General features: G+C 35.3%; 1 protein-coding gene and 1 pseudogene across 1 annotated transcript in view; both read left to right on the top strand.

Moving 5' to 3' along the window:
- The window catches only part of LOC124962858 (methylosome subunit pICln-like), a 54,375-nt gene extending 49,780 nt beyond the window's left edge, over nt 1-4,595 (top strand). The window contains exon 4 of the mRNA XM_047522134.1: nt 4,348-4,595. Within this exon, the coding sequence (XP_047378090.1) occupies nt 4,348-4,595 (248 nt within the window). The remainder of the gene's footprint in view (nt 1-4,347) is intronic.
- An 11,603-nt stretch (nt 4,596-16,198) lies between these two features.
- Nucleotides 16,199-17,088, top strand: LOC124962710 (mitochondrial nicotinamide adenine dinucleotide transporter SLC25A51-like; annotated as a pseudogene).
- Nucleotides 17,089-17,539: the final 451 nt, after the last annotated feature.

The following is a 17,539-nucleotide window of genomic DNA, read 5'->3' as shown; positions in this document are numbered from 1 at the left end:
TAACAATCATAAATATCTATGCCCCAAACATTGGTTTATCCATGTATGTCAAACAAATCCTTCTCAATGCCAGAAATCAAATAGACCACAATGCAATAATACTAGATGATTTTAACACACCTCTCTCACCACTGGACAGATCCTTCAAACAAAAATTGAAAAAAGAAACCATAGATCTCAATAACACAATCAATAATTTAGACTTATTGGACACTTATAGAATATACCATCCAACAAGAGCGAATACACTTTCTTCTCAGCAGCACATGGATCCTTCTCTAAAATAGACCATATATTATACCACAAAGCTAATGTTAGCAAATACAAGAAGATAGAGATACTACCTTGTATTCTATCAGATCATAATGGATTGAATTACAAACAAATGACAGAGTAAAAACAGAAACTACTCCAACACCTGGAGACTAAATAATATGCTATATGATGAATGGATAAACAAAGACATCAGGAGGGAAATAAAAAAATTCTTAGAAATAAACGAGAACAAAGATACATCATATCAAAATCTCTGATACACTATGAAAGCAATACTTACAGGAAAATTAATATCATGGGGCTCATTCAATAAAAGAAGAAAAAAATCAACAAATAAACAACCTAACACGACAGCTCAAAGTCCTAGAAATAGAAGAACAGAACAACACCAAAAGTAGTAGAAGACAGGAAATAGTTAAACTCAGAGCTGAATTCAAGGAAATTGAAACAAAAGAAACAATACAAAAAATTGACAAAATAAATAGTTGGTTCTTTGAAAAAATAAACAAAATTGATAAACCCTTAGCCACACTAACAAAGAGAAGGAGACAGAAAACTCAAATTACTAAAACTCGGAGTGAACAAGGAAATATCACTACAGACAAGAATGAAACCACAATTAGAAGCTATTTTGAAAATCTATACTCCAACAAAACAGAAAATCTCAAAGACATCAACAGGTTTCTAAAGACATATGAATTACCTAAACTGAACCAGGAAGACATACACAATTTAAATAGATCAATTTAAGCAATGAAATAGAAGAAGTCATCAAAAACCGACCAACAAAGAAAAGTCTGGGACCAGATGGGTTCTCAGCTGAGTTCTACAAAACCTTTAAAGAAGAGCTCATTCCAATACTCCTCAAAGTATTCCTTGAAATAGAAGAGGAGGGAACCCTCCCAAACACATTCAATGAAGCCAATATCACCCTGATACCTAAACCAGATAGAGACATATCCAGGAAAGAAAATTTCAGACCAATATCCTAAATGAACATTGAAGCAAAAATTCTCAACAAAATTTTAGCAAATCACATACAAAAATATATTGAAAAGATAGTGCACCACGATCAAGTGGGTTTTATCCCAGGGATGCAAGGGTGGTTCAAGATCTGGGAATCAATAAATGTAATTCACCATATCAACAGACTTAAAGTCAAGAATCACATGATTATTTCAATAGATGCAGAAAAAAACATTTGATAAAATACAGCATCCCATCATGCTCAAAACACTAGAAAAAATAGGGATAGTGGAAGCATTCCTTAACATTGTGAAGGCCATCCATGCTAAACCCATGGCCAATATCATTCTAAATGGTGAAAAACTGAAAGTGTTCCCCCTAAAAACTGGAACAAGGCAGGGATGCCCTCTTTCACCACTTCTATTCAACATTGTCCTCAAAACTCTAGCCAGAGCAATTAGACAGACCAAGGAAATTAAAGGGATAGGAATAGGAAAAGAAGAACTCAAACTATTCCTATTTGCTGATGACATGATTATATATTTAGAGGAACCTGGAAATTCCACCAGGAAACTTTTAGAACTCATAAGTGAATTCAGTAAAGTAGCAGGATATAAGATTAATGCTCATAAATCCAATGAATTTTTATACGTAAGTGTTGAATCTTCAGAAAGAGAAGTTAGAAAAACTACCCATTCACAATAGCCTCGAAAAAAAAAAAAAAAAAAAACTTGGGAATCAATCTAACCAAAGAGGTGAAAGGCCTCTACAATGAGGACAACAAAACACTAAAGAAAGAAATTAAAGAAAACCTTAGAAGATGGAAAGATCTCCCATGTTCTTGGATAAGCAGAATTAATATTGTCAAAATGGCTATACTACCTAAAGTGCTATACAGATTCAATGCAATTCCAATTAAAATCCCAATGATAAACCTTACAGAAATAGAGCAAGCAATTTTGAAATTCATCTGGAAGAATAAGAAACCCAGAATTGCTAAAGCAATCCTCAGTAGCAAGAGCGAAGCAGGGGGTATCGCAATACCAGAACTTCAACTCTACTACAAAGCAATAGTAACAAAAACGGCATGGTATTGGTACCAAAATAGACAGGTAGATCAATGGTACAGTGTTGGGAGAAATCCTAGTTCTTGTACCGCAGCAGTTAACAATTCAAGTGTGTAAATTTTCAGAGAGGAGCATTCCGCTTTGACCACCTAAGAATATAAATAACTGCCATCAAATTTACCTACTCTTACCAAGGGAAAATGTATAGGGTCCTGGTGGTCTGATCCCCCATGGCACATTGTGATTGGGTTAAAAGTCTATAAAATGTATGGTTTTCCTGCAATAAACGAGTTTGCAGGTTGCTCGCCACAAGCTTGTATTTACCCAATTGCCCGGGGCCTGGGTTGTGGCTCCTTCGGCTCTTACCTGCACCTGAGCTATCTGACACACACCCCTACAGTACAGAATAGAGGATATGGACACAAACCCAAATAAATACAATTTTCTCATACTAGACAATGGTGCCAAAAATATGCAATCAAAAAAAGATAGCCTCTTCAACAAATGGTACTGGGAAAACGGAAATCCATATGTAGTAGAATGAAACTAAACTCCTATCTCTCACCCTGCACAAAACTCAACTTAAAATGGATCAAGGACCTCGGAACCAGACCAGAGACCCTTCATCTTATTAGAAGAAAAAGTAGATCCAAATCTTCATCATGTTGGCCTAGGATCATACTTCCTTAACAGGACTTCCATAGCACAAGAAATAAAAGCAAGAATCAATAACTGGGATAGATTCAAACTAAAAGCTTTCTCTCAGCAAAGGATACTATCAGCAATGAGAAAAGAGAGCCTACAGAGTGGGAAAAAAATCTTTGCCACTCATACTTCAGATTGAGCACTAATTTCCAGAAAATATAAAGAACTCAAAAACTCTACACCAAGAATGCAAATAACCCAATCAACAAATGGGCTAAGGAAATGAACAGACACTTCACAGAAGAAGATCTACAAGCAATCAACAGATATATGAAAAAATGTTCAACATCTTTAGTAATAAGAGAAATGCAAATCAAAACTACCTTAAGATTTCATCTCACCCCAATTAGAATGGCCATTATCAAGAATACAAGCAACAACAGGTGTTGGCGAGGATGTAGGGAAAAAGGTTCGCTCACACATTGCTGGTGGGGTTGCAAATTAGTGCAGCCACTCTGGAAAGCAGTGTGGAGATTCCTCAGAAAGCTTGGAATGGAACCACCATTTGACCCAGCTATCCCACTTCTCAGCCTATGCCCAAAGGACTTAAAATCAGCATACTACAGAGATACAGTCACATCAATGTGGCTGCTCAATTCACAATAGCCAGATTGTGGAACCAACTTAAATGTCCTTCAGTTGTTGAATGGATAAAGAAACTGTGGTATATATATACAATGGAGTATTACTCAGCCATAAAGAATAGTAAAATTATGGCATTTGCAAGCAAGTGGATGAAATTGGAGAATATCATGCTAAGTGAGATAAGTCAATCTCAAAAATCCAAAGGACGAATGATCTCACTGATAAGCGTATGATGACACATAATGGGGTTGGGAGAGGGCAAGAATGGAGGAAGGAGGAACTGTATAGAGGGAAAAGAGGGGTTGGAGGGGTGGGGGGGAAGGAAAAAAATAACAGAATTAATCAAACACCGTTACCCTATGTAAATGTATGATTACACAAATGTTATGCCTTTACTCTATGTACAGAGAAACAACATGTATCCCATTTGTTTACAATAAAAATAAATTAAAAAAAAAAAAGGAATTAGGACCACCAGAGACCTTCTTTTTGTACTGATTAGCGTCTGAATATCAATCTTCTGTTTGGGTCACCAAAAACTTGTCCATCAATTTATGATGACTTTATTCACACACTATCAATAACCAGAAAGGCATATCTATTTAAACACCATGGAAGTCTGTTTATCTAAACACCAGCTAGTCTGCCTTTTGAAAACTTCTTCAAAACTTCTATGATTTTTGTCATGTGCCATTAAATTAAAAGATTTCGTTCACACACACGAAAAATAAAGACTATGATGTGGAAGCACATGAACAAGGGCAGGGCCATATCCCTACATTTTACACTTATGAAGAAGAATTATTCCATTTAACAGCAGAAGGGCAAGTCACACTGGACAGATTAGAAGGAATGCTTTCTCAGTCTGTGAGCAGCCCATATAACATAGCTGGGGTCCAGACAGAAGATTCAGTAAGCGATTATGAAGATGGCATGGAGGTAGATACCACACCGACAGTTACTGGACAGTTTGAGGATGCAGATGCCGATCACTGAAAATGATTTATGCATAAATCTGCTTATAACTGTACAAGAGAACGTTTTGCCTCTTCCACTTTGGAGTGGGGTTGATGAAAGTCTTTCCTTCTCTAAAACTCAACGTTTAAACCAGTTCTTTCTCAAGACAAACTACTGAGCAAATTGTCACCAGCAGAAGGAACTATGAACTTTATTAACAAAGATGGATTAATCCAACCAAGGGGGTGCTTGTAGTTTATGATTTACCCCAAAACTTTGTGTCTAGGTACCCTTTGAGTAGGGCTATATTTCCTGACATCGCTGTGTGAATAATCTGTACATTAGCAGACCTATGGTAACGATGCTTAGGAGCTTGGAGTGTGGGAAGAAAAGGAAAAGATCTCAGAAGGATCAGCTTTTGTTATTCTCCACAGAGACAAAAGTTTTTTAATGATTTGGGAGTCAAATTAATCAATTCAGGCCTCTGTAATAGCCTTTTGGGAAATAGCTCAGCTATAGAACCTGCCGCTGACACAAGTGTTTCTGGCTAGCTTCTGCTCCTTCTGACCTCTTTTACCAGTCTACCCTGTTATAGCCTCTTAGGTTATATCATTTAATTTCTACCCTCTTAGGTTAGTTTTCTGTAACAGAACAAGTGAACTGAAATGAAGTCCTCCAAGTACTTCTAATGATAAATTGTTTTGTCTTAGTAATAGCTTAACAAATAAATCAACATTTTCTATATTAAAAAAGACAATCTTCCTAAAAAATAAATCCTAAAAAATATTCCATTTCAGAATCAACAATCAAAAATTAAAAGAAAACAAATGATCAAGTGAAGTTTAAGCCAAGAACACAATTTTGGTTTATAATGAGAAAACAGACTAATTCAACAAAGAGACAGATACAAGAAGACAAAAAGCATGAAATAGGTGCAGAAATAAAGTATTTTCTAAAATTCAGCATCCAATGATATCAAAAGTTTCTGGTAAATAAAATTAGAAGTAAACATGCCTAACTTGATAAAGGTTATCTGAAAAAAAAAATAACAAACAGCAGAGTCATTTACTTAACACATTTTATTAAGAACTAGATCACTATAAATAAACAAGCCATTGTTATTAAACATTGCATTACAAATACAATAAGATAAGGAAAACAATAAAGGTATAATAGCTGAAAGGAAGAAATATGACTGGCATGTTTTACAAATGGTATTGCTCCCATAGAAAAACACAAATAATGTACAGAAAAAGATTGGAATTGGTAAGAGAGTTTAACTGATTTTCTAGTGCAAATTCAACAGTGCAATGTAAATTACATTCCTAAACATTTGCAAAATGCTGTTAGAATATGCCCGAAATAAAATCTGGCTCACATAATTTCTTAAGAATGTCTTCTTTGACAGAAGATTCTGAACCATTTTTATTTCATCTACCAGAATAAACAACAAAAATGAAAAATTTGTGTCAGAAATGTTTTCCAATTTTGAGATTTTTGTTTTCTTATGTAATGATTTATAGCTATAAATGTCCTCCTTACCTCTTCTTTTGCTGTACCTGACAAATTTTTAAATTTTGTTTTCATTATTTTTTGTTTTCTAATTATCCTTGTGATTTTTCCTTCAATCCACTGATTGCTTAAGCATGTTTTGTTTGATTTCTATAAATGTATAAAGTTCATTCTATGTCTATTATTGACTTGTGATTTTATCCTTTTGTGTTCAGAGAATATATTTTGTTTGATCTATGTCTTTTTAAATATAATGAGATTAAATTTGTAGTTGAACCAGTTACCTACTCTGGAAAATATCCCATGTGCATTTGAGAAGAATGTGTGTGTTCTATTGCTGTTTGGAAAATTATTCTGTATGCGCTGTTTAAATTTGGTTGGTTTCTTATAGTTTTAAAATCCTCTTTCATTCTGTCTGGTGGCTTCATTCATTACTAATAGAGTCGCAAATGATAATTACAGAACTGTCTATTTCACCCTTTAAATCTATCAGTTCACATATTTTGTTGTTTAGTAAAAATAATTATAATTTTTATAACTTCTTGATGTCCTAAGCTATAATATCCTTCTTTGCATCTTGTAAACTCGTTTTTTTCACTTACAGTCTGTTTTGCGGATACCAGTACAGCCACTCCAGTTCTCTTCTATTTACCATTTGCATCAATTCTTTTTCAATCATTTCACTTTCAATGTGGGTCTTGCATTTAAAGTGAGCAACTTATAAATAGTGTACAATGTGACCACATGTTTTTACATTCTTCCAATCAATGTCATTTGATTTAAAAGTTGAAAACATTTAAGTATTCACTGAAAAAAAAAATAGTTTCTTTCATTTGGTGATGTGTGCTCTCTAAGTCTTTTTATACCTTCTGGGTCCCTTATTTCCTCTGTTTCTGTCTCCTTTTGTGTATAGTTGACTTTCCTTGTTTTTGTTGTTTTGTAGTTAAATATTTGAACTTTTTTCATATTCAATAGTTTATATTCTACTAATATTATCCTGGATGTTACCATGGTGATAATGTTTAAGATCCTAAAGTTTTAGTGTTCTATATTGAGTTTATACTAGTTTAACTAATCAATAACATGCAAAAACTGCTCCTTTATAGCTCTGTCCCCACCTCTTTTTCTTAGTGATGTCACAAAATTACTTGTTTACACTTTGTAGACCCCAAACACAATAATTCTTTGAAATTTATATAAATATCAAAATGTGGAGTTAAACTGAAGTTACAATAGAATTAACTTCTAGGCTAATTTAAAAAAAATTAGTCTCACATGCATAGATTCTCTTTCAGTCTCTATTTAGTCTCAATTTCCCCATGATGGAGTGTCTTTAGCTCAGACCAAGATAACAAAGTACCAGAGAGAGGGTACCTTCAACAACAGAAATCTATTTCTCATGGTTTTGGAAAATGGGAAGTCTGAAATTAAGATTCCAGGGTACTAGTATGGACTATTTTTCTAGTTGTCATAGGACTACCTTCTTGCTGTATCCTCACACAGCTGGGTGAAGGGTGGGTGAGAGCAAGAGAGATGGGAGGGGGATAGATTCAAAAGAGACACAGAATATGCTTTGTAGTCTCTTCTTATAAGGACACTAATCTTATGACCTCACCTAAATCTAATTATTTACCAAAGGCTCTATTCTTGGAGGTTACAGTTTTAACATATAATTTTTTAAGGGGGCTGAGGGTGGGACACAAAGATTCAGTCCATAACTTGGGGATAATAAGATTACAATGCATGATATATAATATTATGAGGATTTGGTGAAGATTTAATGAGACCATACTTGTAAATTATTTAGCTTGGTAGCTAGACAGGTACATATACAGGTATTTGATTAGTTTTCCTGTAATGAATATAAGCAGACACAGCAGTAGTAATGTGAGTGCTTTGTAATGACTTAATCATTATACACCTGTAAGTACTATGTAAGTATTATAAAACGTACATCTTTGTACTGCAAACTATTGACTTGTGATTTAGTAAAGGAAATAAACAGAAAGATACAATGAACCCAGCCGTAGTTTACTCACAGACATGAAATTTTGACTATAAAAGGAAAAGTAAGTGCACCGCAGGAAACACTAGGAGCAAAACAAATTCCCAAGTGAGCTAAAAGCCTTAATTTTCTCAAGACATTTGCCACCTGCCACCAATTTAGGTGCACTGCTTTGACCCCTAAATGAGAAGTAAACTGAGAAAGTGTCACCCCACATAAACAAAAAAGCAGGCAGAGAAATCAGCTTGTCTGGCCAGTGCATTAGCTTCACAAAAGGTGTTAAAGTGTTTCTGGAGTTAACAGAGACTCCACTGACCCAACTGTGAACCCAAATCCACAACACAGCTGCTAATTTGCTCTACCCTGAACCATAAGCATATTTGCTATTGTTTTGTTACAACTGCTTTTAAAATATCCAAGGGCAAAAAGCAGATTAAAAAGAAATAAAGATTCAATATCCATAGAATGTGGGTACATTATATTTTCTAAATTATTCAGAGCAGTATCAGAACAGATACTTTAAAATGCACAACAAATGTGAGTGATAAAAGACAGGTTAGGTAACCAGGAAATAAGCTAAAGTACTGTACATTCTTTCAGAAATTTTTCATAAATGCCTGCACAACCAAAGTGAACACAAGCAAAACTAACCTTAGAAGCCAAATAGCCACCTCTATTTATGATTCAAGAATCTCTATCCAGGGAACATTTGCCAAGCCTACTCATGATTCATTTTTAAATTTAATTTGACTTTTAATACTTTAGGGAATTTTAAGTTTATTTCTAGTTTGAAGATTCTTACAAAATACACAAATCCTATCAGAGTGGAGAATAGGGTAGCAATTAAGTTTTCATTGGGTAAAACTAGAGCAGTGATTAATTTTTCATAGTATCCATGAGCCAAAATCTGGTTGCAAGGCAATGGATAAATGATAAGAATAATAGGAAAAAGGAAAGGAATATTAAAAAAAGAATTTGAAAACTGAGAGTAGCAATTTTTGCCTTTTCAAAATATTTCCTAAGGCAAGGTCAAAGTTTATTTTAAAGCAGAACTTGTACCAATTGAAAGATCTAGGATGGATTTTTTGAGCAATAAACAAGCTAGATTATCATATAATAGGTTGGATTGAGATTATGTGTGATCAGAAAAAGAAGAGAACTCAGGAGTTTTGTGGCAATTATTATGAAGTTGAAAAAGCTCTCCCTGGAAATGACAGTCTCAGGAATAGGTAATAATTATTATGGTGCTGATATTTGGATTACTGACTCAAAATTATCAGGAGATGGTGGTGGTGGTGGTGGTGGTGGTAGAATTTTTTTCAAAATAGTCAAAAGTTAATGTCATATTAGTGATACAGCCATTTACCAGTGTTGAGTTCTGCTTCTAATGTTGAAGTCTGAACACTAGAGAAGCACACCAAGGCAAGCATATTAAGCAGGTTCTATTTAAAAGTAGTAATAATACAGACTTCTCCCGGGAGGGAGAAGGGGGCCATGGTTGATGTTCTAGAATCCAAGAAGTGAGCATGCCCTACATCTTTTATAGGTTAGGGTTTCCCTAGTTCTGTTCTCTCCCCCTTATCTATCCTTCCTGCCTATGTGACTAGACCCAGGAGTTGCCAGTGACAGGGCAAAAAAGGTGAGCTGCAGACAGGGCCAAAGTGATTCAGGCAGGCAAGGGCCCAGGGGGCATTAATTAGCAGCTCCCTGCCTGTAGTCCTTGACAAGGGCAGGTAAATTTGGTAATCAATGGTCTCCAGAGATCCTTGACTTTCCATTCTCCCAGGGGCAGTCTCCAACTTCCAGATGCAGATGGCTTTCATGACCTCCATTTCCTCGATTTGACTTGATCTGCTATTTCTACACTAACTGCCTGTCCCCAATTCTGGCTTCATTAGTAGAAACTAATAAGTATTTATTGGATGGACTAATGCTGAATTTCATAAAAGAAGTAACTATAAAAGAATTTTGAATATGAAGAGCAACTTGGGGAAGTGAGCACAAATATTCACTTTCATGTCAATCCTATTATAGATTTACTCAGTAACCATGCAAAAGATACTGGTTCTCCTGTTTCTGATTCAAGGAATTTGAATCCAAACACACGCAGGAATGATTCTTGTCTTTATTATTCTTGTCATGGAGTGGATAAACACTAGGACTATTTCACAGAAAGGAGTCTTTCTGTACATTTGTGCACGTGCACATTTCTGTGTTTCACCTTTGATCATAAGAGATGTTTAAGTCCAGATTTTAGGAGGATTCAAAAAAGTCTTTCTGCTTTAAGGAACCAATCCTTGTTAAAAAAGAAATTTACCTAGAGCAGCAGCACCTGCCACAGAAGAACAAACTGCTCCCTGGTAGCCTTTTTTTTTTTTTTAATAGTCATATTTATAGTGTATAATCAGATGAAAAAGAGTAATCAGTATAAAAAAGCAAAACATAACCTTGTTTTTCCTAATTATTCTTTACAATGATATATTTAGCTCACAGATGTTGACATGGTCGTTAAAATCATGTAAAACCTAGGGTTGGACTACTTTTGTTCAAATTCAAATTCTCCTATTACTTTGATAACTATACTACTCACTAACCTAAAAATTTTATGGTTTCTTTTTTTTTTTAAATGAAGTATGCACCTGCTATTCAATTCAGGGATCCGATTTATATATGTGATATCTCAAGAGAAATGACAACATTTCAATATATATATATATATATATCCATACAAAAAAAATTCAACACAAATTCTTAGTGTGGTTTTATTCATAATAACCAAGTCTAACAATTACAAAGTTAATTAGACAATTCGGATGTTCATTAACTTATAAATGAACAAACTGTGGTGTTTTATGTCATTTAATATTATTAAAAACTTTTTTTAAAATTGCTGATATATCCATGGGTATGTGCAACAGTATGGATGAGTGTGAAATGTATCATGCAAAATGCAAAAGGCAAAAGCTTAGCTTAAGGAAACAAAACAAGCAAGTTATCATGAGCCATCAGTGAGGAGAGAGAGTTGACTCCAAACCGGCATGGGAGAACTGTTTGTGAATAATGTGACGTCTGACTGGACTACAATTATATGTCTTTATACATTTGTCAAAGGTCATAAAACTGTACACCAGCAAAATGTGACTTGTACTGCTATGAATTCAAAACACCTGAAAAAAAAATGATAGATCTATTTCACCAGGTTGTTGTGAGGATTAAAAGTAAGGTATATGAAATATTGTAAGGATTGTCTCAATATTAAGCATACAACATATAGTAGTTCTCATTATTACTATAAATCCTTTGTAATTATAATGGTGAACACTTTTCAAGGGAAAGTAATTTCAAAATGAAACCCAGTCACTGTTTAATAACTTTTTATAAAAATTTAAGGTGTTTTGTTTACTAATAAGTTAGTTAATCATGAGACTAATTCATTACAGATGATTGTTACACTCTCGGGTGCATTTTCAAGACACATTCACTTGTTGAAGCTGCTCATAAGTTTGGGTTACAAATGAGTCTAGTTATAAACAAAGTCAAAGTAGAAAGAAATCTTGCTTGCTACATTCAGAAACTTTCCATGTTTTCCAGAGTTCCCTGGCCTCTAGCCCAGAGTCCAAGATAACGCCCTTTTCTCCTGTCCATTTCTCCTGTCCTTGCTTCCTTTGGTTTCCACCTCTTACCACCTTCCCTCAACTCCCTCTTCTGAAGACACCCACACTGTATGCCATAGAAATGGGATCACCAACCCTGGATCCATGTCACATACCTCACAACTACATCTCAGCTTTAACTTCCATCTAGTTCTACAAGAATCTTGATTTACTGAACCAACTTCATCCCCATTACACAGTACATGGTCAGAGGTGGATGTGTAAGATTTTCAACACCATGACCAAAATACCTGACATCAACAATCTAAGGAAGGAGATGTTGGTTTTGGTTCGCTCTTGCAAGTTTCATTCCATGGTCAGCTAGTTCTGTTTCTTTGGCCTTAGTTGAGGCAGAAAACCATGATGGAAGCCATGGCAAAAGAAAGCTGCTCAGCTCAGGGCAGTCAGGGAGCAGGATGTGAGGGAGGAACAGATACAGCCCCAAGGGCATGTCCCCAGTGACTTAATTCCTTCAATCGTTCTCCACCTATCTATAGTTTCCACAACATCCCATTTGGCTATCAATGGATTAATCCACTGATAAGGTCAGAGCCCTCATTATCTATTTACTTCTCCAAAGTTCTCCCTCTGTACATTGCTGACCTGGGGACCAATCCTTCAACACATGAACTTTTTGGGGATGTTTCTGCTCTAAAGCGGGTAACAGCTTTAAATTCCCCTAGCCATAGGTAGGGATGAGAGCAGAGTACAGCACAGTTGTTCAGTAGTTTGGAGGACCAGAGAATCTCCTATCTATTTCCACATTTGAAAATGAAAATAGATTCCATAAGTCCCCTCATACACGAAACCAACTGTGAGGAGAAAGCCAGTCTGACCCTGTCCTTACCACCTTATAGTGGTTAAAACTCCCTGTTGTTTCTTCTATGGATGACTAAAACATCCTCACCAATACTTTTACCTCATCTATTAATTAATATTTTTAAGCTCATTAATTTTTATGAAGGGCTGGTGACCAAATAATCTGATAAATTTATATGTGTATTAATTAGTGACATGTAATAAAATGACTGTAATATATACATATATGCATTTTAATAACCCATTTTAAAATGAGTTTTTTAAATGAAATTTCATAAAATGTGGCAGATTTTGTGAAACTTTTTTAAAAGACATGAAAATTTACTGAACTCTAAAAATACTATACTGTAAAAATTTTCTCTGACTTCTTGACCCTTTAATTTCAAAATAGTAAAACACATGTACCTATTCAAACATGTTTTTAAACATTGAAGGGATATTTGATTAATTAAAAAGTATACAACTTCTTGGGTGCATGGACAAAGTTACTTAAATTTTTTTACAAGGATGTCTTAACTGAGTGAGAGATTCTGATTTAATTTCACTTATATTTTAAAAGAGTGCATCAAACATCTAGTTAAAACCTCAGTTATTTTTGGAGTAGAAACAAAATTGAGAGAAGTTATATTTAGAGATGAAACTACAATAAATAATTAACAAAAATCTGCCCTAGAATTTTTCAGATGTAGTTTTTTTTTCTTTTTTTTTTTGTGTGTGTTTGTTTTAGGTTATAATTATCTTATTCTTAAGTTATTAAATTCTCTTGTTTGTGAGTTTTTAGCAAGACCTCTATCTCTGTAAAACTTTCTTTCCTCTCACCTTAGTGGAGATTTCACCATGGGAACATGTTCCCAATTAGTGCGAATAATTTTACTTTAAGAAACTAAAATATGGGACTGGGGCTATAGCTCAGTTGGTAGAGTACTTGCCTCTCATGTACAAGGTCCTGGGTGTTATGGGGTGCAACTTAAGAACAGACTGATCACCACTGAGAAGTCCAAATTTGAGAGTCTTTATTAAGCTGGCTGGCTGACTGTCTCATACAATGCCCCAAAAAATGGCTATTGGGAGAACAGCCCCGACCACAGGGTTGTAGGGGTACTTATACCAAAAATCACATCAATCATCAGTGTCTGTTGCTATGATTCAAAATTACAAACTAGCATCATGAGATCATCAACAGAGGGGGAAGTGGGTCAAAATGACCCTTACCTAGGTATAAACTAAAGAACGGTTACTAATATTCACACAATTACCATTTACGTGGTACATTGGTTAAGAGCAATAGAGATCAAAAGAGAGCAATTTTTTACTACATAGGAATTGCCATTGTATAGTATTAAACATTTCATACCAAGTAACTGATGATGGGCACAGAGGCGGGGTGTTCCTATGGGAGAAGCTTATTTTCTACATAACATGCAGTCTCAGAGCAAAATGGAGTCTGTTTAGTCATTTCCCTTAGAGTCTGGCCTATAACATTCTCATGGAGTCAGATCTGTCAGTCCATCACACTGGGTTCAATCCCCAATACCACAAAAGAAAAAAAAAAAAAAAAAAAAAAAAAAAAACTAAAATACTCCATCAAAGTGTTTACATTTCACTTTCTCAAGTTTTTGAAACTCAGTGCTAATGAATTTATCAATCATTTTATTAGATTAGGCTCTAAATTGAGCCAGGCATAGTGGTGTAGGCCAGCAATCCTAACTTCTAGGGAGGTTGAAGTAGGAGGATCAAAAGTTTGAAACCAGCCTGGCAATGTAATCAGACTATCTCAAAATGAAGAAAAGAAAAAAGGACTGGGGTGCAGCTCAGTGGTAGAGTGCTCGCACATGAGGTTCTGGGTTCAATCCCCAGTACCAAAAAATGATTTTTAAAAACAGAAGAAATTATGATGACTAATTAAAGTCCAGTGACGACACTGAGAATATGAAGCAGTAGAGAGGTAACGATTTCAGATAAAATCTCATGATGAATTAACAAGTTAGAGAACATAGAGAAAAGAGAATGTCAAGGCAAATTCATCCCTCCAGTGTTATTATCCCTCTTCCCTCCTTACTGAATTCACCACTGGGTCTCCAAGGAACCTATCCAACTGATTAGTGTTTGAGATAGGATGGCAGTATGCAAAGAGGAAGGCTTAATCCTATACTCAAAATAATAAATAAAGTTAGTTGTCAAAAAAAAACTGAAAAAAATCAAAATAGATTAGAAGAAATAAATTACATAACTAATCAAAGGGGAGAGGGAAAGTGGGAAGAAGAGAGAGGGAAAAAACTGAGAGCCTGAAATTTACCTAGTCCAGTGGTTCTCACAATCTGTTTACAACCCTGCCTATGACAAACCTAAATATGCTGCATCTTCATGCAAGCACCCTTGAAAGAATTCTGAAAACAGGATCTATTTTCTGTTCTGTTTCTTACTACCTACATGGACATAGGCATATCTTTTACTTTAAAACAGTGACGATCATATTATGAGGTTTTTTTTTTTCTCTTTCCTTTAAATTTACAGAATCATATTAGACTTCTATTGGTTTTCCTGAACCTAGGGGTGATGGAACATCCTGGAAGACTTGTGATACCAGAATTCCCCGAGTCTTGGGTGTGGTAGAAATAAAGTAGGGAGGATTTGCTCCATCTGGGATTTGTACTTATCACTTTTGCCCACATATCAGAATTCTATCTGTTTTTGAACGTTCATCTCAAATATCCATTTTTCACTGAAATTGTTCCCAGTGCCCCCACTCAGTGTGACTCCTCTCTGCTTTGCATCTCCATAGTGATTTGTTTCTTGTCTATGCCATTTAAAATGTCCTATGGCCTATGGGTCTATTTTTAATCTTCTTTAGCATATCCTACATTTTTGGTGGGCACAGACTTTCTCCTTTTAATCTTTATATTCCATCTTACCTACATACGATAAATTATCAGAATAAATTTTTGTTGTTTTAACCAACACGTTCTTCCAATTCAAAGTTGATATTTCTATCTTTTCCTAAGAATACCTCTTTTGAATTTGGACAATACAATAGTTAACATTTTGGGATTTATTTGAGATGAAATTATAGTTTTTCAGTTTTTGATTGCTTTATATGCACTGTCTGGGAAATAGGGGGAAAGGGACATGTAATATTTAAGCAGAGCCATATATGGAGAAGGCAGATTGAAGCATTGATCAGACAAGGACTGATCTCCAAAGCCTCCTTTAAGGACCTACGTCAGAATTTCTTATATTTACCTAATTCAGCAGGAGTCACAGAAAGTATAGTTTAAGGTTAAAATGTTAAACAATAAAGAATTTGGGGGACTGGGGTTGTGCTAGAGTACTTGCCTAGCATGCGTGAGGCCCTGGGTTCAAAACTCATCAGCACCACATAAAAAATAAAATAGGTCTGTGCCTGCGCGGGCACTGACTCCTGGGTTCTCTCCCCACAGACCTGCTGGCAAGGTGACTCTGGGCGTGGGGCCCAGCGCCCACAGCCATGGAAATCTAGTTATCAAAATTGCCTCCAGAAGAAAGAACCTGACAAACTAGTAACAATGGAAGAAACTGGGAAAGTTACCAAAAAGCTATCATCCCTCACACCACCAGGCTCAGCTGGTGTCACAGGTTAAAAAAATCCTTCATGAAGAGGAAAGATCTTAAGCAACATGATGGATTCAGAAGCTCATGAAAAGAGACCACCAATCCTTGTGTCTTCAAAACAAGACATCTCCCCTCACATCACAAATGTCGGTAAGATGAAGCATTACTTGTGTGGCTGCTGCGCACCTTTCAACTAGGTAGCCATCATGTTTCCCATCCAGAAAATACTGTTTTGACAGCAGCTCTGTGGAATCAAAACCCGCCATGCGGTGCTTCAGTTGAGGAGGGATGGATTTAGAAACTTGTATGGTGGAATTCTTCTGCCATTAATGCAGAACACCACCACCCTGGCACTTATGTTTGGTCTGTGTGAGAATTTGTCTTGTCTTCTCCGGAAGCACGTCAGTGCCCCAGAGTTTGCAACCTGTGGTGTGGCAGCAGTACTTGCAGGGACAACAGAAGCCATTTTCACTCCATTGGAAAGAGTTCAGACATTGCTTCAAGACCACAAGCATCATGACAAGTTCACAAACACTTATCAGGCTTTCAGGGCATTGAAATGTCATGGAATTGGAGAGTATTATTGAGGTTTGGTGCCCATTCTTTTCCGCAATGGATTCAGCAATGTCCTGTTCTTTGGTCTTTGAAGTCCCATTAAGGAGCAACTGTCTACTGCAACGACTCCCAGTGCTCATTTGGTCAATGACATTATCTGTGGAGGTCTATTGGGTGCCATGTTGGGATTCTTGATTTTTCCAGTTGATGTTGTAAAAACTCACATATAGTCTAAGATTGGTGGGGAATTTCAGTCTTTCCCCAAGGTTTTAAAAATAATCTGGCTAGAATGGGATAGGAAACTGACAAATCTTTTCAGAGGTACCCATCTGAATTACCATCACTCATCTCTTGGGGCATAATCAATACTACTTATGAGTTCTTGCTAAAGGTTATATGACAAGAGTCATTGGTGAAGTGCCATGTATCAACTAAATAGACCTAAGAATGTAATTTGACCTTATTACTAATTGGCTCAAATATAAGTTGGTGTCGCTAAGTCCAGGCTACATGAATTATGGGCAAAGATAATTTCCTTAAGCCTTGTCAACAACAAAAATAAAACAATAAAAATTTCAGTAGGAAAATTTAAAAAAAATAAAGGTATTGTGTCCACCTACAACTAAATATATATATATAATAAATATATAAAAATATATATTATATATTATATTAATATATATTATATTGATAAATATATAATATATATTTATATATAAAAATATATATGTATATACAAACATATATACATATGAATATTAAAACATTAAAAAAAGAATTTGGTAACAATGGAATTTTCATTAAATCTTAAAATTATTAAGATCTAAATACTCTCTCAACATACAAATGTG

This window comes from Sciurus carolinensis, chromosome 13 (genome assembly GCF_902686445.1).
Source record: "Sciurus carolinensis chromosome 13, mSciCar1.2, whole genome shotgun sequence".
NCBI lineage: Eukaryota > Metazoa > Chordata > Mammalia > Rodentia > Sciuridae > Sciurus > Sciurus carolinensis.
The sequence above is the reverse complement of the archived record's forward strand: the minus strand, read 5'-3'. Positions and strand labels throughout refer to the sequence as shown.